This window comes from Malus sylvestris, chromosome 11, assembly GCF_916048215.2.
Source record: "Malus sylvestris chromosome 11, drMalSylv7.2, whole genome shotgun sequence".
In the NCBI taxonomy this organism is placed as follows: domain Eukaryota; kingdom Viridiplantae; phylum Streptophyta; class Magnoliopsida; order Rosales; family Rosaceae; genus Malus; species Malus sylvestris.
The window spans coordinates 20,241,152-20,265,687 of record NC_062270.1 but is presented as its reverse complement, the minus strand read 5'-3'; the positions used below and the strand labels follow the sequence as shown (position 1 = coordinate 20,265,687).

Here is a 24,536-nt window from a genome sequence, read left to right as displayed (position 1 = left end):
AGAACATGTTGTTTTCCCTGCTACGACAGCTCCCTTCGATCCAGTTGGGTCATCAGATTTCACACAACACAATACTGCTGATCGTGCTGCTAATAGATATTCCGGCTACTTAGAAGACATAATCCATAATCCTTACTCTCATCAGCATACACGTTTCTATTTTAGTTGACGAGTTGTTCTCGATCATGATCTAGTTTTATTTTTTTCTATTTTTTAACTGACGAGTATTGTATTTAAGTACGTTACAATTTAAGGAAGTGTTCCGTTTGTTTCCTTCTTTCTTTCTGTGGATCCAAATTTCCGTTCAAGCAGACTGACTAAAAAAAATGCAAGAAAGATGACACTACAGTTAATGTCTAAGCCCACCAATGCCTAAGTCAGAGATATTTTCAAAGAACTTGAAAAATTTGCAGTGTCTTTTGATAAGTTTGCTGATGTAGGAATATTCATTTTGGTAGATGCTTGGCAGGAGACATCTGAAGATCTCTTACTTTATCTTTGACTCTTTATGAAAAAGTAGCCTTTATCATGCAGTCGTGTAAGGAAGTGTTGTACTTCATCCAGGATGTTAGAACCAAATTTGCGCACCATCGTAGATGGTGAAGGCACAAACTAAAGAAACTTGCAAGATAGAAAACAGCTTTAAGCAAGCTTAAGAACGGGATTGTGCCATCCAAAGGCTCTCCGATGGTTAAGTTAGTAAGCAGTTTTAGACTCAAGGATAGAATAAATGTTTTAAAAGGGCCAAAAAAAAAAAAAAAAAAAAAAAGATAGAAGTTCTAACGGAATCATACAAAAGGGATCTTTTCTCCACATTGTAACAAATTTAGATTAAACTTTAGGGACTATTGCTCCAATTATCTCTTATATAAAAGATGTTGTGAAACTTGACTTGCTATATATTACGTTGAGATTGAACAAAAGAAATTGTAGTTGGACGAGTGAAATTAGTGATAATGAGCAGCCAGCGGTCAACATTGACTGGTCAATATGCTCATACTGCACAAGTCCACGTGGGCAACTGTTACAATCCCGTCCATAATATTATTTTTTTAAAGTGAAACGATCAAAATGCCCTTAGAGGGTATGTGTAGACTTTCATTGACTTACTAGTTAGGTCACATGTGACATATTAATTAGTATATTTTGATAGCACTTATTATTATTAACGACTGATCATAAACGTAGCATAAATTAGAACTAGAAGAAAGATTTTATAAATCATTTTATGTAAAGTAATGTAAAAGATAATAGCATTAGATATAAAATATTAATGATAGAATAAAATAATAAAGAAAGAAGGAAAATGAGAGGTGGAGAAGGATCGAGAAAAAGGGAAGAAGGAAATCAAAAGAGGGGATCTCTAGGATCTCTTTCTTTTTCTGGGGGAGGAAGGGGGGACTCCCTTTTCTCTTGATTTTTTCTGGGGTGGTTTGAGAGGACACCCATGGGGAGCGAGTCTTGCGAGTGTGATCACCAAAACACTACCAGGGAAGAGAGAAAGAAATGGGAGAGGATGTGCAGATAGTCCTGACGAGCAGCCTTACGAGCTTATTGGTTTCTCCCCATTAGTCGACCCAAAAATAAAGAGAAGAAGGACAAATGGAAGGAAGGGATTAGAAATTAATTAGGAGCAGAGAGAAGGGAGTTGAAGATATTCGTATCCTTCTCGCTTGGGATGTCAACCTGCAGTATGGGTTCATACTCTCAACTCTCTTTATCCTTTATGTTTAGCTAATTCTTATTAATATTTCTTTCGGTTAATCTGTCGTGGATTAGCTATTGTTTGCAAAACTATTATATATATATATATATATATATATATATATATATATATATATGCAAATGCCTAAACCCTAGAATGGTATAAAAGCCGAAAGGGATGTTTTGTTTAATTGCCCTGTTTCTGAAGACTTGTATTATGCAGAAAGCTATATTGTTGTATTACTACCCTTGGCAAAGTATTTTTACTAGTCCACTTCGGGAAGCTGGTTGTTTCCAAACGATTGTATACTGAATACAAAATTACTTATAAAGAGAAAATATACATGTGTATCAAAGTACATGAATATCTTCCTCACTTAACAAGCTATTTTATTTGCTACAATTAGTCCAGCTAATTATTATCACACCATAGTTTGATTATTGCTTTTATATGGACTATTGGCTCCATGTTTTGATATAGAATTTGAAAGGGGTATGCATATGGTAATTGATTATGATTGTATTTAAATTATATTGGTTGGTAACGTTAGGGCTGGTATAGATATCAATAGTTTGACAAATCCGATTCGGTGTGATTACTATATTGATTAAGTGCTTCATGTTTATACATCACTTTCTTTGTTTGAATGTTAAAATGGGTGTCTTAATAAGTATATATTTATATGCATTACTACACTGAAACCAAAACCAATTTGACAATTCACATTCTGAAGCTATGTGCCTATACGTCTCACAAGGGTTACTATGTTTACATGTATGTAGTAATGACTTGCAGTGGTGATAGGAGTTTATTGGTGGTGAACTACGAATGACTTGATCCCTATTGAGGGTATGTAGGCAGTCTAACGAAGAGGTTAGATGTAGCCATAAAGTATACAAAAATTACTATGCGAACTGATACTCGAGTTGTGCTTTGCCATATCCCGGAGGCAGGGTATGTTAGATATACTGAGACTTGATGATGTCACGTTTTGATCTTGGAAGTATGTCAGGATAGGGCGTGACAGCAACGATCACCAAGTGGAGAAAATTTTCATTATGCCTGTAATATAGATAGTACATGTACACCACTTGTCATTATATAAGTAGAGGGAAGTTTAACTTTTTAAGTTGTTAATTTTTTAACACAAGTATCTTACCATTTGTATAGTGACACATGTTGTACCACATTTGACAAATCTCTTCACCAAGTGACCAAAGAGGTTATTGTGATAACCAAAGTGGTACCTATTTTTTTTTTTTTTCTAGTCACCAAAGTGAACACATGCGCGATATACTAAAACCAACCAATTATGTTCTTGTATAGTTGCTTTGCTTGTACTTGTGTAATTGTTATTCTTCTAGGGTAAAGATGGATTTCATTAAACTGCAAAAGGCTACTGCAGTACAAACTAGGGTATTGTATATAAAAGAGACTCTGAAAAAAACCGTGAACGGGAAAAACACATGAAGAATCCCGAAAGAAGGAAAAAGGGCCACACATGCCACTTATTCAATCGACAATTATATACTCGCCGGAGATCCAATCCATTAGCCAAGGCAGGCCACTACCCTCCCATAAAGAGAAACCAATCAATTATCTACTTCGAGGCACAAACTGCAAAGTTAGCTGACGTAGAAGGATAAGCTCACGGACGGCATGGACAATTGCCCCTTCCACAGCCCAACACTCCTCCTCCTGCAGTATTAGATTAACCGCATTCAAAGAACCAAGACTCCACCACCAACAGAACAAAACCCTCCAGCGGTGTACCCAGCAAGTCATGAACCATCACCCCAATACCCCTCCGCCTATCTCTACTATCAACAACTCCGTCTTCATTCAGTTTTAAAAAGAGCCTTCTGGCGGCAGACACCAAAGCACCGCTCAATTAGACATAGGAGATCTCCTTCCTCATAGTCCTTAGCCTTTTTTACAAGCATATCCACACATTCTTATAAGTAGATTCAAACCAATTAATATTCCCTTCACTTCCACATAATCCAAAGCAAAGCAAATGCTGAGACCTGGGGGTCAAATTCTAAACCTGTTGCAACCATTCCGCACTATATTAGCCGCTGGAAGCAACGTAAGCAAGCTTATTAAGCCAGAACTCTTGGCTTCGACTTCGAGCACAACCCTAGCATACACCATTGTCTCTAACTCAATTTGGTAGCTACTATCGTTTCACTCAAAAAGAAAAAATTTGGTAGCGAGAACACATAGCGTTGTCAGTTATTCTACGATATCATAAATGTTCCCTGGTCGGTAAAATATCATGGGCCATCCAAAAAAAAAATGAGAAACTTTGGGAGTAGTTTTCAAGCTCCATATCTGTTGACACGAGAGGACCAAGAGGATGAATTCACACTTAGAACAGGACCCGGAGACGCCATCGCAGTCCAATAACCACTTTTCATTCTATTCAAAAGCCAAATCCATCGATCATCATAATCATGCAGAAAAGATATCGATACGATTGTTTCCGTTTCCTCAAAATTAAAATTGTCATACACCACTGGAACATTCCAACTCCCACTTGCTGTCATTGAATCACAGATCTTCAAATGCAAAGGAATCTGAAGATTAGACTGAACATAGAATCCATTATCTCTGGGCTCCCATGGTTCGCCATACACCCTTACAGACTTCCCATCTCCAATGCGCCAGCTCAACCCCAGTTTCAACAAGATGGATTGCCATGTAAACTATAGCTGGGGGCCAAGATCAGCTGTCAAAAAAGCGGAGGAAAAATGTTTGAACTGGGAATTCTTGAATCTCAGTTTTCTCCCTACTTCTCACTCAGAAGCTGCTCACTGCCTGCCCCTTTTCCCTTCACCTTCGCACTCATTTTTCCATCCTTCCTCTTGCCCCCACTCTTATTTTCCAACCCACGATTTAGATCTCAGAGTATTGGGCTTTATTTTGACACAAGACTCAACCCTCCCAGCCCACTGCCGATTTGGCTTGCCAAAAAGTTTGGGCGAAGTATGGAACGATTTACATCTGAACAAGGGTGTTTTACACACCCCCTTTGCCTTCCTCCTCCTCTTGTTACATTTTGTGACTGTCCTTGCAGGTGTGGATGTGGTGGCTTTGATTCTTTGTGGACGGTTTTGCGCAATATTCTCAGATCTAGTTTATGGTTCGGGTACTCTTTTCATTTTAGAGCGATGACTTTTTTCGTAGTGCAAACGGCGGTTATTTAGATGTTGAAGATTAGGTTTTTTGTTGTTTTTTTCTTCTTGTTGCCTACGGGCCTAAAGATGTATGAGCCTCTTTTTGTGTTTTGGATTGTAGCTCTACTTTGCTTGGGTCTGTTTTATCTTTTATTTCTTGCTTTGTTTTATGTAAGGTTTTTTGTTTTGTTTGGACCTAGGCTTATCTTTCACAAATTGTAATTTCCCTTGCATTAATGGAGTGCTATTTCGACCAAATAATAATAATAATAATGCTAATAATTGTTTTATTTTTTAGTTTTTGTTGCAAGATATTTATGTCCATCCACTAATTGGTGATGAATAGGCCATTGATACCTTAAATAAATAGTCATTGATACTTCAAATGAATAGTCATTGATACTTTAAATGAATAGGTAATTTATTCATCAATTAACTGCTGTAATCGTTAGGCCCATTCATTCCTCAATTGATTAGGCAATTAATTCTCACTATTGAACTAGGGGTATTTGTCAGGATTGGCACACTACTATATAAAAGTGGTTATGCCTCACATTGTAACACACCAAGAATTTCTCTAATAGAATTCTCTCATTCTTTCTAAAGTTATTTTCCTCTACAACACGTTATTAGCACTTTTGCTCTTAACGGATTCAAAACCTGCAATTTGGATTTTCTCACTTTTTTTACAACAATCCTCTGAATTTTGAAAGTAGGATCATCTTTGCGATTGGAGTAGGTATTTTGTTTCATGATTTCAAGTCCATGTTGAACCCGTAATTATATGTTGAAACATTTCATGAAGCATGAACCCGATTATAATATTTTCTTATTGCTTATGTATTTTTTTTATGTTTATCATATATCGTTTTATTTTTTGCAATTTTTTGAAACCCTCACGATACAAAAAATTATCATGATACATAGCCCTTTAATCCAACTTTATGCATGTTAAATCAAAACCAGTTGTTTGTGATTCTTTTTTATGATAAACATGTGTTATCATATGGAGGATCTAAGTGATGCCTCAATCCTTATTGCCGCAAAACCCTAACAACGTTGTTGTTAGTGGGCTTGCAGAAGTAAGCCTAACCCAACACTTAGAAATGTGTCTCTCTGCATTCGAGTCGAATGCCCAATTTGGCTTCCCATTTGAAAAGCTCAACCCCTATTCCAGTTGAATACAAAACTCGCATTCTAGTCAAATACAAAGCTCGCATTCTAGTCAAATGCACAATTTTTGCTTTCCAGTCGAAGCTTGGTTTCATATTCCAGTCATATATGCAAATAAGAGCCCAATAATCCATTCAAGCGGCATGAATTAAATTAATTTGTTTTGAGTTTCAAGCTCACTTGACTTTAGAAATTTTCTAAGCTAAGAAATAACAAAACTTGAGCTCGTGCCTCACTAGGAGTTCACATCTTTGGTCCAAGCTCACAGCTTAAGCTCTTATTCACCAAATAAAAACCTGAAGGTTTTCTTGCAAAACAAACCTTTAATTCGATTTTTTTACATCCATTTTGATTAACGTGAAGTTTAATCCACCATTTTCTTGCAAAATAGATGTCAAACTTGAACAAGTTGGACTTCACTGCTCTCGATATCTCTAGCACCAACTACCTCAAGTGGACCCAAGATGTCAAGATGCACCTCAGGGCGAGAAGCTATCTAACGCTATAGTAGATGATGCTGCCAATGGGTCCAAGAAAGCTAAGGCCTTCATTTTCATTCGGAAGCACAGTGGAAGCCCTGCAAACTGAGTTTCTGGCCGAGGAGGACTCAAAGTCCTTATGGGAAGCTTAGGCCCATGTTGGCATTGCTTTTTTAACCAAAAGTTGCTTCACTTTAAAATTAAGCAGTAAAAAAGTGTTTGGTAAAATAAAATATCCTGCTTATTTTAAAAGCAGCAGCCTCCATACTGCAGTTTCTAAAAGCAACCTATAGGTTACTTTTTAAAGCTACTTTAATGAAAAAAGCGGAGTTCAGCCTTTAATAAATATTTTTAATTTATGTAATATGCTTATTAATTTTAAAAAATGACATTATTATTCTTCTACGCATATTTTATCCTTGGAGAACAAAGTGATCACCACCACTTACCACTACAAACCCTAACCTCTGAAACCACCATTGCCATTACCACCACCATTGTTGCCACCACCACCACTCCACAATCACGCCACTACCACCACCACTACAACCATCACCGCAACTATACTCGTCACTCCTACTACCACAACTGTCACCATCGCCATTGTTGTCCCCCTACCAACATTTTTATCTCTGCAGCCCAACCATTATACCCCTTTATTAGCATCAACACCACCACCATCACAACCAATGCCCTCGTCGCCATTATCGCCCACACTATTATGTCCATTTTTTTCACTATATACAATTATATTACTTTTATATTAAAATTTAACAAACGATTTTACACTGCTTTTCATACTCACAACACTAAAAAAAAACAATTTATCAATTGCTCAATTGTTTTATTTTGTAGTTAATTATTCTTAAAGCATAGCAGAAGCAATTTTTTTTTTTTAAAGTACAACAATCTCAAACTAGCCCTTAGTGGATTGCTTTGATCGTCAGAAGCTAATTTTCTTGCCTCAAGCAAGAAATGATTGGTACAATCTCTACTTCCAGAACTTTAAGACTGTCAATGAGTATGTCTCTGAAGTATGTTGAATCTGGTCAATTCTGAAGTTCTATGGTCAGGAACTCCCTGATTTCAACCTACTGGAGAAGACCTATTCCACCTTTAACGCCTCTAACATTGTGCTCCAGTAGTAGTAAAAAGAGTGGAATTATCAAAGGTTCCTGAACCTCGCATAAGATCTTATTTTAGCTGAGAAGAATAACAACCTGCTAATGGAAAACCATAATTCTTGACTTACTGGTTCCAATACTATTCCATTTCCAGAAGTCAATGTGAATGCTTCCAAGGGAAGTAAATGGAACTTAGTCAATAAGAAGGACTAGTCGTCCCATGGTCCGAATAACGACAAGGGGAAAGGCAAGCAAGGTTCGAACCAATGGTCCCAACCTCACAAGAAGTCTAGGCACAACAATGATAAGGCTAGTTTTCCTAAACCAACGAACAAGTTGAATCTTTGCTTCTACAGTGGTGGAACATATTATTGGGCTAGCACCTGTCGTGCACTTGCCAATGTTGTTGATCGCTATCATAACTGTTGTAAGATACAAGCCAACCTCTTCTATCATGACAACATGAAAATTAAAGTTGTTTGGAATGATATGACTTTAGCCATTTTAGATTTCATGGAGTAAGATAGCCACTAATGGATGTGATTGGTGGCATGTTGCCAACTTAGAATTTTCCATAATATTTGTTGGATAATTTCTATTTTATTTTTTCATTATTGGGCCATTTTAGGCAAATTATTGGCTTCTTAAGCCCCTTATGGTTATTGTTTTGTTTCTTTTACAATTTTTTTTTTCAAATAATTTAAGTTAGTAAAGTTTACTCTAGAAAACTTGTTGTGTGACTTAACTTAAATGTTCATACACATGTTCCATGAAGTTGATTGTCTAGCAAGCACTGCTACCACACACTGTTTTATGTAACCGTGTTTATTTCCTCAAATTCACGTTTACTGAATTCTCGGTGACAACAATTAGTGGCCTGACACAATTGATAGAGGGGCATGGCAAAGCCCAACTCGTGTTGCCTAATGGTACTTTGCTTACCATTAACAAGACTTTATATTATCCTCGTTCCGGTCAAACATTATTGAGTTTTAAGGGAATTCGAGCTAACAAATTCCATTATGAAACTATGGAAGAAGATGGCATTGAATATCTTTGCATCACTTCCATTTCATGCTGCTAAAAGCGCAACTTACAGAAGTTGAAAGCACCATCACCGGGTCTTTATAAGACGACTATCTGAACGATCAAGGCAAACTTAGTCATTTGCCCGAAGCCAATTGGCTCGAGCACTTTCCAACTTTGGCACGATCATCTTGGATACCTCATAAGGGATATGATGTGTTGTATACTTCGTGCATCATATGGTAATCCATTAGGAAATATGAGATACGTGATCCAGTCAACCATACCCTGTGAAGCTTATTCGGTAGGTAGAGCCGACCATAAGCTGTTCTATATAAATAGCTCTAAAGAGCACACAACTTTCTTGGAAAGGATCCAAGGAGATATTTGTAGACTGATTCAACCACCATGCTCTATGGTTTTGGTTGATGCATCGACTCGATGGTCACACATCGCCCTATTATTCACAAGGAATGTTGCATTTGCAAGACGTTTTCCCATATCATTAAGTTGATGGCACATCACTCGGAATATCCAATAAAATATATAAGACTTGATAATGCCACAAAGTTTATGTTGAATACATTTGACTCATCTTGATCCCTGAACCATACAATGTGAAAGTGAAGTGCGTAGAATTCTAGATCTACAGAGCATTACTCAGAATCTGCCTGATGCCTTTACTGATCTAGCGACAGTCACAAGATATATCGGTGTTTACGACAGTAAAAACATAGCCCGTCTAGGAACGTGCCTTGTGTGGGTTTGATCAGTACCTAACATCAGCAAACCCAACAAGTAATGCATTAGACTTCTAGAATGCGTAGGTATAAAACATGCCCATATCCGCAACACCTTTAAATTATCGACATGTTGGCACAAAACTTTATCTCACTAGGAGACTCACTGCAAACGAGATGTCTAGTCTAATACATTAGGATAAGTATAACAAAGTTCCAATCGCATTAAGATAGGGAAATTTTGGTCCCAGCATCTTTTCGTCATCTTCCTTAGGACGAAAATGATCTTTTGTAGGATCCAAAGATCAAACGACCATCGGAGTACTAGTTGACTTTGCTTTTAAGAAGTTAAATTGACGCAACACTTTCTGATTATACTTGAATAGTGGACTAAGATCCTGTTTTCACGGTACTTAATCTGCAGGCCGATATAATACTTAGTCTTACCAAGATCCTTTATCTCAAATTCCTTCTTCAGGTTTGTAGCAGTCATTTGGATATCTTCTGTAGTTCTAATGAGGTTCATGTAACTACATATACTACAATTATCACAAAACTACAATTGGTGGTCTTAATGAACACGCATGGGCACAATTCATTGTTTACATATCCCATTCCGATCAAGTACTCGCTTAGGAATTTGTACCACAACCATCTAGATTGCTTCATACCATATAACAAACGCTTCAACCTAAATGAAAACGTGTTCCATGGTTGGGAACACATTGATTCAGGTATTACCAGTCATGCTGGGCCTTTCATATAAATTGTTATATCTAAATCCCCATAAAGATACGCAGTGACCACGTTTATAAGTTGCATACTCAGTTCTTCGAAACTACCGAACTAATTAAGAACTAGAACGTAATAATGTCCATTAAGGGAGAATAAGTCTCATCATCATCAATCCCAGCACGTTGTGAGGAACCTTGTGCCATAAGGTTGCCTTATAATGTATGACCTCATTATTCTCATTACGCGTCGTTACGAATACCCATTTGAAGCTTACGAGTTTTACGTCTGAGGGTGTTGGAACAACTGGTTTGAACACGTGATGTTTCTCTAAGGAATCAAATTTGACCTAAATTGCCTCATCTTATTTTTGCCAGTCAAATCGTCGTTGTGCTTCAACAACAGATTGTGGTCCGATGTCATCATTTTTTTACTATATTGGCGACCATATCGGTGGCCATCGTATAAGAAAATACATCATTGATGATGGTCTTGTTACATTCTCACATGTCTTCAAGACAAGTATAGTTGATAGACATAACAAACTTCTTGGGATCCAGATTTTTAGGTCCTACAACTAAGACACTCCCATAATCCAGAACAATATCAAGTTGTGGAACGGACGAGGTAGTGACAGAAGGACCAACACTTGGGATAACTAACCCTATGTCTTCATGTGCCATTACTTTTCTTTTTCGGGGAAGCTTGTCATTCGAACCAATGGATCTATCTCTATTTAGGAAGGGGACACTACACTGGTTAGCTGCCAATATTATTCTTTATTCATCAGGAGCGACATGTTCTTCAGGAACACGACGTTCAATTAGGACGACTTTAGGAATATCAATCCTTGCAAGGACATTTGTAGAAGGAATGTATGATCTTATGATTGTCGCTAGATCTATATTCTAAGCAACGCTCTGAAGATCTAAGATTCTACTCACTTTGGTTTCACATTGTACGGTTTGGGGATCAAGATGAGTCAAAGTGGCAGCAAATCACGTCAATTCTCGACGTTCTTTGGGAACATGAGTGTGACCTTCTCCCCTTAACGACGGGAAGGTTGACTCATCAAAGCCACCTAACGATGGGAAGGTTGACTCATCAAAGTCACAATCCACCAATCGGGCGGTAAATAGATTTCTCGTCAAGGGTTCCAAGTAATAGATGGTGGAAGGGGACATGTAACCGACATAAATCCCTTTTCTCCGTTGGGGGCCCATTTTGGAACATTGTGGTGGTACAATCGACACGTATACAACACACCCAAATACGTGTAAATATAAGAAATCTGGCTCATAGTTGTCTTATAAAGACTCGACGAGAGTACTTTTAACTTCTTAAAGATGAGCTTTCGGCCATATGAAGCTAAAGTGGTGCAAAGATATTTAACCCCATTTTCTTTCATGGTTTCACAATGAAATTTGTTAGCTCGAATGTCCTTAAAACTCAACAATGGTTGATCAGAATGAGAAGAATATAAGGCCTCATCAATGGTTAGCAAAGTACCATGCCACGCCCCTCTGTTAATGACGTTGGGCCACATATTGTTGTCACCGAGGGTTCAATAGACATGAAGTTGAGAAAATAAACGATGTTATGTAAAACAATGTGTGTGGTAACACTATTTGCTAGACAATTAACTTCAAGGAACATGCCTACGAAAATTTAAGTTGAGTCACACAACAAGTTTTCTAACGTAAACTTTATTAACTTAAATTATTTGAGAACAAAATTTCCAAAAGAAACAAAACAATAACCATAAGGGGTTAAGAACCAATAATTTGCCCAAAATAGCCCAATAATATGAAAATAAAATAGAAATTATCCGAAAAACATTATGAAAAACTCTAAGTTGGCGATATGACACCAATCCATTAATAGCCGTCCCGCTCCATGAAATCCGAAACGATGAAAGTTGTGTAATCTTGGACAACTTCATATCATGTTGTCATGCTCAATGAGGTTGGCTTCCCTCTGACGACGGTTATGATAGCGATCAACAACATTGACAGGTGTACGACGGGTGCGATGCCAGTTATCAGTTCCACTAGAGCAAGAGCAAAGATTCAGTTTGTTTTTTGGTTCATGACGACTGACCTTATCACTGTTATTCCTAGATTTCTTGTGAGGTTAGGACTCTTGGTTCAAACTTTACTTGTCGTTCCCCTTGTTGTTCTACGAACCTTGGGATAACTAGCCCGTCTCATTGATTCAATTTTTTTCCTTTCGTTGGAAACATTCACATTGACTTTTGGCAATGGAATGACATTGGAACCAGTAGGTCAAGAATTATGATTTTTCATCAGCAAGTTGTTACTCTTCTCAGCTAGAAGTAGAACTGCTATGAGGTGCGAGGACCTTTGATAGCTCCACTCTTTGTACTGCTACTAGAGCACAATGTTAGAGGCATTAAGGGTGTGATAAGTCAATTTCATACTATATATTTTACCCTGTTCTTAGTATATTTTGGTTATTATTTGGTGAAATTTTGATACTTTATATTATATTTTAAATGTAGGACTTGTGACTTCCTCTTAATAAAAAAGTGATCAAATAGTAGAATTTTGGAGTTTCAATTGGAGGATGTTCATGAGTCTCTCTGATTGTTTGTGTCAAAGTTTCAGGTTTTCCTACCAAGCGTTTAATTTATGGTGATGAAATAAAGGATCAACGTGTGATACTATGAAAGTGCCGTTTTGGGCTTATACTTTTTTGGCGGCCATGATGGCATGGCGGCCACGATGGCATTTTTTGGGTTCGAGTACCTCTGGAGATATGTTTAGGACATCTTAATCTTTAAAATAAGTTGTCTTGGGCTTGTTTTGGAGCTGTTTTGAGCTTAGAACGTGGCTGATCAGTTTATTGGCAGATTTCTCCATGTTTGACTGGGAGATTGTTTCCTAGTTTTCTTAATATATTTTAATTTCTAGATTTATTCTAAGACCTTTTCTAGGATGGATTTTATTTTGTAGTAGTATAAATAAGGATGATTAGCCATTAGGGTTTTCTACGCACTACTTTGGAGAACTCGGCTTAGAGAGCTTTTAATGATTCAAGTTTATTTCCAAAGTGTTTTATATCTATGTTCTTAATGATATTTTACTTTATGGTTGTTCATAAATAATCTCTTTTGCCAAGGCGAAGCCATCAGCCTTAGCACGAATATGTAGTCCTTATTTAATTGCTTACGATATTATGCAAGTGTACTTTGAATTATTAATCACTGTGTTTAAACTGTCTCTATATCTTAATGCTTAGCTACCATTAGGATGTTTAGATAAGTAATCAGATACAATTCGGATATCACCGAAGGATTGAGTAGGGCTTCTTGTGATTGATAATTGTAATTTCACTTAAGGTGAATATCACGCTCTTAAGGATTGCATGGTTTTTCAAAAGGTTTTCACAAAACTTAATGAGTCTTGCATGTATACATTTGATCTGAATATCACAGACGGATTGCATGTTAGATATACGTTCTTACTTAATATCACGAGGAGAATATGCATAAGAAAAACCTAACGTGCAAAGTTGCATGTGAAATTCATAAGTAATTGGTAAGACTACATAGCATTGTTATGGTGACGACGGAACACTAATGTATTTTATACTTGATCTTTTTTGTTTCTTTAGGGTTTCTTTCTTTATTTAATTATTTTAATTAAATTCACTTTTATTATTTTAAATTCCAACTCAACTTGTTCTAAACTTTGTTTTAAATAATTAATTAAGATTTGATTTTGGTACAAATTATTCATTCAATCTCTGTCAAGAACGACCTTGCTTGAGCTGCTATACTATGATAACCTTGTACTATTGCAAGTATTTTTACATATTTTGATCCCTACTTTTGTAGCTGGTAAAAATCTTATCAGGGTGGATTAATAAGTACCTGACCACAAAACTTCAGAATCGATTAGATTTGGCAGACTTCATAGCCATACTCATCGACATTTTTAAAGTCTTGAAAGCAAAGACTCTGCCAATTGTTTCTTGCTTGAAGCAGACTTCATAGCCATACTCATCGACAATTTTAAAGTCTTGAAAGCGAAGATTCTGCCAATTGTTTCTTGCTTGAAGAAAGAAAATGAGCTTATGGTGATCAAAGCAGTCCACTAAAGCTTCCTAGAAGGACTTTGGGTCCTCCTTAGCTAGAAGTTCAGTTTGCAAGGCTTCCGCCATGTGCTTCTGAATGAAAATGAGGGCCTTAGCCTTTTGGGATTCATTGGCAGCATCATATTGGATGATGCCGTACAACTTTCTGGCCTTGATGTGCATCTTGACATCTTAGGCGCACTTGAGGTAGTTGGCGCCAGACATATCAAGAGCTGTGAAGTCCAACTTGTTCAAGTTTGACATCCTTTTTGCAATAACAAAAGTGGATTAAAACTTCAGGTTTAATGAATATGTATGTTAAAAAATCAGATTGAAGGGTTGTTTTGCAAGAAAATTTCAGGTTTTTATTTGGTGAATAAGAGTTCAAGGGTGTGAGGCTGAACTAAAGATGTGAACTCTTAGTGAAGCATAAGTTACTGGATCCAATTAGGCACAAGTTTTGTTGTTTCTTGGCTTAGAAAATTTCTAAAGTCAAGTGAGCTTGAAACTCAAAACAAATTAATTCAATTTATGCCATTTGAATGAATTCTTTGGGCTCTTATTCGCATATTTGACTGCAATATGAAATTGGGCCTTCGACTGGAAGAAAATTGGGGTTTCTACTAGAATGTGAGTTTGTATTCGACAGGAATACGGGTTTTGTATTCAACTGGAATACGGGTTGGACTTTTCGACTGGAAAGCCAACTTGGGCATTCGACTAGAATGCATAGGGATATACTTCTGGGTGTCGGGTTTAGCTTACTTTAGGAAGCCCACTAACAACAAAGTTGCTAGGGTTTTGTTCCAATAAGGATTGAGGCATCGTTTAGATCCTCCATATTATATACAGATGTTTATCATAAATAAAAAAATCACAAACAATTGTTTTCGATTTAATATGCATAAAATTAGATTAAAGGGGTTATGCATCATGGTGATTTTTTATAGTGAGGGTTTCGTAAAAGTGAAAAAAAAAATAAAACAAAATATGATAAACATAAAAAAAAAATCACATAGCAATAGAAAAATATAATAATCGGATTTGTGCTTCATGAAATGTTTCCACATGTAATTTCGAGTTTGACATGAACTTGAAATCATGAAACGAAATACTTAAAAAATTCAGAGGATTGTTGCCACAAAGGTAAGAGAAACCAAACTTCAGGTTTTAATTATGTTAAGAGCAAAAGTGTTGATAACGTGTTGTAGAGAAAATAATTTGAAAGAGAATGAGAGAATTCTATTAGAGAAATTCTTGGTGTTACAATGTGAGGCATAGCCACCTTTATATAGTGGTGTGGCTTTCTTGAAAAATTACACAAATACCCTAATTCAATAGTGAGAATCAATTGCCTAATCAATTGAGGGATGAACAGCCTAACGGTTACAACAGTTAATTGTGGAATGACTAACCTATTCATTTGAGACATTATGGTCTATCCATCACCAACTATAATGGCCTATCCATCACTGATTAGTAGACGGACATAAATGTCTTGCAACAGTTTTCAAATTTTGATTTTTTTATTTAAAAAAAATTTAAAAATTAAAAGAATTACCAAACGAGTTTTCAATTTTCAATTTTCAAAATAAGTGAAACTAAATGGTATTAAACAGCCGTGGCCCGTGAGTAATTAAGAATACTCACCTATGTACCCAAGTTTCTATTGCTCCACTAAACTCTGAGTGCACAAACCAATACTCTTCCTCGATTGAGATTAATGCAAGTATATCAACTCAATGATCCCTCCTCCCTCTTTAACAAAGTGAATTAAATAAAATTCCTAAATATAGCATATATATATATATATATTTATTAGAGTCAATAACAACCACATATCATCTGGCAATGCAACAACAATCGATTAAATAAACATTTTTCAAATAAATTTGAAACGAAATAAATCAGCAAATGTAGTAAAATCAGAAGAATGCGGGAAGAATTGCAATAGCTAAGCCACCAAGGAGAGCAATAACAGAGTCAGCAGTCCTCGAAGCTCCATTTTTATCTTTATTGGCTTCTGGTGAACGGGCAGCCGCAGCAGGTCCTTGAGGTGATTCCGCAAAATCTATATATATAACAAAAAGAAAAGAAAAAAAAAAGACGAGATTATTAATTAGAAGAATGCTCTATATTCTAATTAATTAATTAATATATACATATATATATATATACACACATACATATACATACATACATACATACATATATACATACATATATACATACATATATATATGTATATATGAATTAAAACAAAAATGTATACCAGGAGAGTTCGGCCCTTCAGCAGCCGCAGCAGGTCCTTGAGGTGATTCCGCAAAATCTATATATATAACAAAAAGAAAAGAAAAAAAAAAGACGAGATTATTAATTAGAAGAATGATCTATATTCTAATTAATTAATTAATATATACATAGATATATATATATATACACACATACATATATACATACATACATATATAAATATGTATATATGAATTAAAACAAAAATGTATACCAGGAGAGTTCGGCCCTTCAGAAGCTATGGGAGCAGACACTGGGATTCCCAGAACTGTATCATTCAAGAAAAAAATTATAACAAAAAGGGTTAGTATCACTAATCACAACACTAAATTAATATACGTCAATGGATCTTAGGATTACCACTTTTAATTTTTAGGATATGAAAGTACATTACAAAGTAACCCTCAAATTAACTGTATTTCTCTTCTCAATATTTGAAATCTCAAGTCCTCACACCCTTTTTCTTCAATCAATGACCGGAAATAAAAATGGAAGGGAAAAAAGGGAGTAGTGGTTTTCTTTTTCCTTGTAACAATTTTGCATTAAACTTTAGAATAATGTTATTCACACATCCATTTTTACTTCTTACACACCCTTGTTAACTTTTGGCCACCGATCTTCTTCAATTCATTTGATCCGACGGTTGAAAATTAAGAGGTTGTGTGAGAAGTAAAAATGCGTATGTGGATAGCATTACCCTAAACTTTAGAGCACTTCCAGTGTAGTAAGGCCCCTCTGGGCAATAGGCAACTTAATCCTCTTAAACGAATGCCTGTAGTGAACAGTAATTGCCTAAATGCATCTCCACCTCTAACTGAATAGCCCAGAAAATTCGTATTAACATATTAGTATTTTTTATTTTATAAAATAATGAAAGATAATTTTATTTTTAATTTCGGATAATAGTAAAAGATTGGTTTAAAGTATTTGAAACTATTGAAATGTAGTGTAAAGTGGAAGAACATGATTAGGTATTTATATAATATATATATATATATATATATATATAATTTTATTTTTAATTATTTTTTAATAATTTAAATTATGGCTGACGTCATCCTTGCGTCACATAAGCAGGGCGTTGGGCCAGACGATTATTGCTTTACTGCTCCATCGGGCTTGCCTTGAACCTAATTTTCCGAGTGGGCTGGAGTGTTTTGGGAAACGAAGGGAGTAGATTGAGTTGCCTATCCCCAAGACAATAAGCAACGGTAGAGTTGTTGGCCCCCCACAATACCAAAAAAAAAAAAAAAAAAAACAAAAAACAAAAACCAAAAGTGTGTTGAAGTTGCATGTTTATTATGATTTTGGGTTGCTGGCAGAAGAAGAGAGAGAGACCATGTGACTTGTGAGTGTGTTTTGTTGATTTCTTCAAAACTGACATGCATGTGATGATTGATGAGATAAAATTAGCTGGTAGGAAGCTTTAATGGGAGCGTTCAAATGTGGATGGTTGGTAGCCCTAACTCACCTACATCATCATGCATCATGCCGCTATTCAATGCTCATCAAGAACTGGAAAATGTATCACACGTATATAGGTTATTGTTTTTCACTCTTTTTTAATTCATTTTTACCTTATCCACTCGTTTTCTTATTTTTGTTTCTGAACTTTCTTTTGATTTATTCAATTTATAAACAGAAAAATAACAAGTGCATGAAGAAAAAATTGAAGCGCCATAAAATCAATCAAACTACTAAGTGAGGGTTAGAATTATTGTTATATTTGATAAACGCGTGAGTCGAATGCAAGACTTGGGTAACCAAGTGAATAAAACCATCAGAATATATACAGTCTTTAATTAATCATATAGTGGTGTGTGAATGAGAACATATATTTGGTGCCTTGTTTTTCATTCATCATTTTTGGATGTTCCAAGCTCATTTTTTTTATAACCCCAAAGAAAAAAGATTTGTTTATATTAAGAAAAATCATATGAAAAATGTCTCCATCTATAATATTCATATTCACTGATACGACAAAAGTTTTAGGCTCAAATTGCAATTTTGATATCAATTTACTCAGACTAGTAATATTCATATTCACTAATACGACAAAAGTTTTAGGCTCAAATCGCAAATTTGATATCATTTTGCTCAGTCTAGTAATATTCATATTCACTGATACAACAAAAATTTTAGGCTCAAACACAATTTTGATATCAATTTACTAACTCCTAACTCATTTATTGTAAATATATTATTCTATCACAAAAAACAAATAACAAACAATTTACTATTAAATAAATTATAGTTTGTAAGTGGTTTCTACAATGTTAAATCAATTTTAATTAGGTTGTTGTTGATATGAGATGGGTGCACGTTTTCATTGCAATATCATCGAAGACTTAAGATAATAAATTACGGAATGAGAGATAATTAAAAACTAATTAAATAATAAAATACCTGTGCAAGTGCTAGCGGGGGGAGTATCAACTTTGCAAACAGTAGGAAGCTTGAGAGCCCTGTTGGTGTCAATCTGAAAGCCTAAGCTGCTACTGGTGTTGCCGAGCAAGTAGCACAAGCAGACGGGGTTGTCCTTCACGAGCCCCGCCAGCTCCGGACAGCACGGCTTATCTGGCTTGGTCAAATTGCTTCCCTCCTCCACGTACGTCAGGCAATCTGACAGCCCCAGCAGGCTCGTGTAGCAATCAGTCGTTGCCGGGGCCGGGGCTGGTGCCGGCTGCGCTGAAACGCCATGAACAAGTATTGTCATCAACAACATGATGGAACCGGTAGCAACAATGGCTTTGCCCATTTTGTTGCTCTAGCTCTCTGGTTTTTTCTGCACAAAATAGTTTGGAGTTTGGGGGTTTGGAGGTTGGAGGTAGCCAGGTATGTTTTTTGGGGTTTTTTTAGGGAGGACAGAGGAGGAGGTTCAAGTTAAATATTATTGGGCTGAGTGGGTTGAGTGGGAAAGGGTTTTTTCTCAATTTTGGGCAAGCCGAAATTAATAAATGGGCGCAACGACTACCAAACTAAACCAATCGCTATTAATATTGTCAATACATTAATTTCACCGTCGCAATTCTTTTGCTCCTTGGTGGACTCACACTGAAATTTTTTTAATTGTTATTCAAGCTGGTATTTTTAGTCATAAAATAAGTAGAGAAACAAAAATAATGTATTATTTTCTCCACTTATATTGAGGCACGTATGCCGCTTGACCGCTACATAAAAAAATCTCTCTACATGTGTGTGTTATTATGTATCACCCTAATTGGTTAACTCTAGAGAGATTTGGTATTTTTCTGAGTGCAAATACATATCCAAAGAAAAGAAATAGTACAGTAGATGTAGTGCAATAACGACGTGGGACTCAATAAAAAACCTTCGGGAATAAAATCACGTAAGATAAAACTTCGAGATAAAAAAAAAAAAAGAGCACCGCACATGCTGTAATCATGGAGAGATAAATGTAGTATAAAAAATTCCTCAAGCTTCAGAAGTGAAATTCATCTTGAAACCCACTGCACAATCTTATAGTATAATCAAGGTGGTGGGTACATGAAATTTGCGAGCTAGTGATTACACATAAGCAAGTTACAAAATAATTGAAGGACATAAATACATCGATTTTGTTGAGAGTATTAATTTCACATTAAAAAATGAGTAATTTTACATGTGTTTATAAATAATTAGACTACTTTCCATATTACTAATTTATTCCAAGGTGATTTCTTAAGATCTTTTTTTAGTACATCAATATATTTTACACTAAGAGGAGTTCGGTTAAGCCACATAATGTGTAACCTAATTTGGTATCGAAGCCGCCATTCATGAGATTTGAACCTAAGACCTTTCACTTACAAGTGAAGAGGAATAGCACCATACCGTAGTACTGAGTGACTCTTAAGACCCTATTTTATATCCATAGTAATTACTAATTGGGTAAGGCCAAGGAGACCATAGTAATTACAAATTGGGTAAGGCCAAGGAGACCATAGTAATTACAAATTGGATAATTGCTAATTGATCTACATAGCATTACTTATACTAATTACTAATTAGAGAGTAAGAATAATAAAGATACTTAGTATTACGGTCTAATGATATTCCTCTTTACTTGAGAGTGAGAGATCTTAGGTCAGGTTCTTTCCAAAGGTAAATTCGAATCACATTATTCGTAGTCCATTGTAAGGCTTAACTCAATCCCCCACTCCTTTAATGTAGATAATATCGTTTGTTCATAAAATAAAATAAAAGTATCCGACATGCTAGGTTCCCAACAATATTTATTATTAAGTGCTACATCAACATATATATACGTGCATAATGTGATAAAAGAAAATAACAAACTTGTTCCACCTTATACGATATATATCACCTTATTATATATGCCTTCTGTTTTGGTGTCAAAGTTCAAAATTTGGTAGACTTTGTTTAGTTTTGATACCAACGTTTTCTTCTGTTTTGTGGTGAATTTGGGAAGAGATGGTAATACATTAATTAGATATAGGTGGTCGGTCGGTAGCACAAAACAGAACAAAACACGATGATACATCACCCAAAGTCTAATAAGGAGGCCCCACAAGAGAGCTGGAAGCCTGCGGCTGTTTACTCAATCTCATATGCTAGCCAGTTGGAAGTTGATGCCCCAAAAGACACAGGTTGTGAAAGGCTACACAATAAATGAAATTGAAAGGTCCAGCCAATAAACCCAAGCATTTAACAAACATTTACAAGTTAAATAGCTAGTGCATGCATTTTTAAGTATACTCTATAAATACACACAGTGGCCAAGTTAGAAATTATCAGAGGAGGGACAAACTTGTGTTTTTTTATTTATTTTATTTTATTTTTTTGGTTTTATTTATTTATAAATTGGCATTATATTAACTAGGGCCAAAAGCCAAAGTCACAAAGAAAGTCCAAGAAAGGACTAACAGGGGAGAAGAAACGGACAACTCCCCAAAATACATATGGTGAAAATGGGTTACAAGAACACTAACGTTGCATCAAATGCTAACCCCTCTCCCCATAAACACCCAACAAAATCACTATATAGAACCAGCGAAGATGGGTGTCTTTTCACCCGAGTACCAAACGCTCATCTCTGCATTAATTCTGGGTGATGTCGTGAAGTCTGCCGCCATATTTGCTGATCTAGGAACCACAAAACCAACGGTGTAAGTTGAAAAACTCCGCACTATTCATGATTTTTTGAAGTGTAGGATGAGCTTCCCAACTTCCATTTTCTATGGAGCTTTGCAGATAGAATATAGTTTCTTTTGAGTCACATTCTATCACAACATCATTGATACCCTGCTGCTTTGCAAGCATACATCCTTCAAGCACAGCTATAGCTTCTGCAATAGAAAATTTTGGAACTTTAAGGGGAGATTTTATGGCTGCCACAAATTTTTCACCAGCATCCCTTATCACAATACCAACATAACCTTACCTAGTACTTGGATTCCAACTTGCATCAACATTTATTGTGAAAAAAAAAGGTGTTATGGAGGATACCAACCAATTTGCTGCATCAAAGACATCTAAGTATTTTGTTGATGGCGATTATCATCTTGACTTCGCTTAGCCTCCCTATAGTTTTCATAAGCAAAAAAGATGGCTTGTATTACTGCATAGGACAAATAGGTTTATGATTGAAAATTATATTTGTTGAGTGCATAAAGTTATATTTATATGCTCTCTTTTACTTAGGTTTTTTACTTAAAATCTCTATGCATCACAAGGTATTTTGTTGTTTGTATTGTATTTTAGAATGAAAGTAAGGGCTTGAAGAAATCATCTTATTTTGAATATTGTAACAAGTGGCCCAAGATCCGCCAGAAAAGGCCCTTGCAGAACAGCCAACTTGCAAGCTTTGCCCCGAAGTGCTCAGAACGAATTAGAAAACGAGCCATACATGGTTGGAAAGCCCTGAAAGTCTTCTTTCTGATGGTCTTTACAGATTGTGATTTGGAGGTTTCAACAACAAGTTATGACATAATAAAAAGGAGCTGTTCAGATACAAATTCTGATAACAACTAGTTTTCAGTTACTCCTATACTAAAAGCTAGTTGTTATGTGTTATAAATGAGAGTCAATTTAAGGATGTAAATGTGTCAGATGTTAAATAAGTCCTAAGCCTTTTAATAGGAGACAAATACACAACAGAAGGAGGAGAATATGGAGAGAGAGCAGGAGTCTTCGGCCTTGAGCAGTTTCTAGGTTCTAGCTTTCCTGACTTTTTATGTATTTTGTTTTTATGGATACTTAGGGTTGCTTTGAAGCCCTAGACATGATTGAATTAATGTTATGATGCAGTTTTAGTTTATCAATTTCATTTGCAAGTTAGAATCAGTTTTCTGTGTCCATCATTTCAAGCACATATTTTCAAGCTTAGCTACCTTGTTTATGTTTGCTTTCTGTTGAGAATGATAAGGATGACTGCCATATCTTCTTTCATTCATTAGCAACATGTGGTTAGGTTCAAAACTAATCATGTAAACTGATTCCATGAAATTCTAGGATAAATGCCATGTTCTAGGGTTCATGTGATGTTCAAAATCCTCTTCGTTCTTAATGAGTTTCTAGGTGCTAAATCTGAGTATATGCCATGCTAGGTTGCACCTACAAATATAAGTTTTATGTATATACCATGCATCTAACATGAAAAGTAAGAGAGGATTCATACAATCTAGTTATATGCCATGCTAGATATGTGAACATCTTAGTTGTGCATTTGAAAGGGATAAGTTAAAAGATCATATCACTTATTCAGGAATGTTTAGGGGAAGGCCTTTGTTCATTGAAGTCAGATTTATGTTCCAAAAACGTTTCTAACCTATTTCATGTCTTAGGTTTATTTTTAGATAGTTCTAATTTTTCCCTTTTCTTTATGTCTTTATTTCTTTTCCAAGTGATAGGAGCATATTTATGCGACTTAGTTAGCTTGTTTTCTTGCATTTTCATAGCTAGTTTCTGTTTATTATAGTGATTTAAGCTATTTTCGTGTGTTTTCAGGTTCAAATGACAAAGTGGGCAAGAAAGTGAAATTTGAAGCATTTTGGAGCAGTTTTGGGCCAAGAATGGATAGCATGTGAATGGAGCAAGGTGGATGGATGTTTTTGAAGTCCAAGAGGCTAGGAATATGCTGAAGAGATGAAGAAAATAAATTCAAGACAAAAAAGATAAGGAATCAGCTAAAAAGAAGGAACATTATCCAAAACCTTATCCAACCTTATCTTATCCAAATTAATCTTATCTTATCTTATCCTATCCTATTCCTAATCTACCTAAATTCTAGCTGCAAGGGGGACTTATTTTCAGATTAGGTTACCTACAAATCAGGTTTCTAGAAGCAAAACCCTATCCCTAAATTGGTGCCACACCTAGCCCTTCTAGAAGCTATATTTCCGGATGCAAGGACTATTCCTTTTCCTCCCTAGAATTTGATGAGAAGTGTCATCTTTCCTTGCTAATTTGGAGTCCTAATTCCCTTCCTTCTTAGCCTATGCTGTGCCTTCCCCTCTCCTTATAAATACATAGTGCTGCAACACACATAATTCACCCAACTCTCACCACAAATTCGCACCATACATCCATCATACTCAGAATTCCCTTTTGTGCTGCAGCTTTGCAAGGAGAAAAGAGAGGAGACCCTTTGCCGTGCCCTGCCATTCAAGATCCTTGGATTGCTGGAGCATTCTTAGGTGTTTTCTATCGTTTGTTTTCAATGTTTAAATTAAGTTATCTTTGTTTGAGAGCGAACATAAGGAACTAAACTCGTTTTAGCTAGAGGTGAATTCAAAGCCATGAACATATATTGCATATGAATTGATTACTTTCAGTTATTATTCCATGAATCGTGAATGCAATTTGCTTAATTGTTTGATTCAAAACTTATTCTTGTATGTTGATTAAGAATGCATACTTAGTTTGCATGCATGAATTTGATGCTAAAATATAAGGAGTTTCACCTAATAGTTATGAACTTATATTTACAAGTAATGGAGGTCACTGGCCATAATCGTGTTAAGTGA

General features: G+C 35.8%; 1 protein-coding gene and 1 long non-coding RNA gene across 3 annotated transcripts; one reads left to right on the top strand and one right to left on the bottom strand.

Annotated features, from left to right (window-relative positions):
• Positions 1 to 1,229: 1,229 nt before the first annotated feature.
• Positions 1,230 to 2,855, top strand: LOC126588214 (uncharacterized). The gene is made up of 2 exons (XR_007611369.1): positions 1,230 to 1,691; positions 2,488 to 2,855. It is a non-coding gene; the product is annotated as an uncharacterized LOC126588214 (long non-coding RNA).
• Positions 2,856 to 16,029: 13,174 nt separating this feature from the next.
• On the bottom strand, positions 16,030 to 19,460 carry LOC126588209 (non-specific lipid transfer protein GPI-anchored 2-like). 2 transcript variants are annotated; one of them, XM_050253282.1, is made up of 4 exons: positions 18,955 to 19,458; positions 16,763 to 16,816; positions 16,529 to 16,585; positions 16,030 to 16,327 (listed from the first exon to the last, which is right to left on the bottom strand). In XM_050253282.1, exons 1-4 carry the CDS (start codon positions 19,304 to 19,306, stop codon positions 16,182 to 16,184), a joined length of 609 nt encoding a protein of 202 aa, XP_050109239.1. In that variant the 5' UTR covers positions 19,307 to 19,458; the 3' UTR covers positions 16,030 to 16,181. The 2 variants fall into 2 exon arrangements, with proteins under 2 accessions (XP_050109239.1, XP_050109240.1); XM_050253283.1 differs by lacking the exon at positions 16,529 to 16,585 and having other exon boundaries at positions 18,955 to 19,460.
• Between the last annotated feature and the right edge of the window lie 5,076 nt (positions 19,461 to 24,536).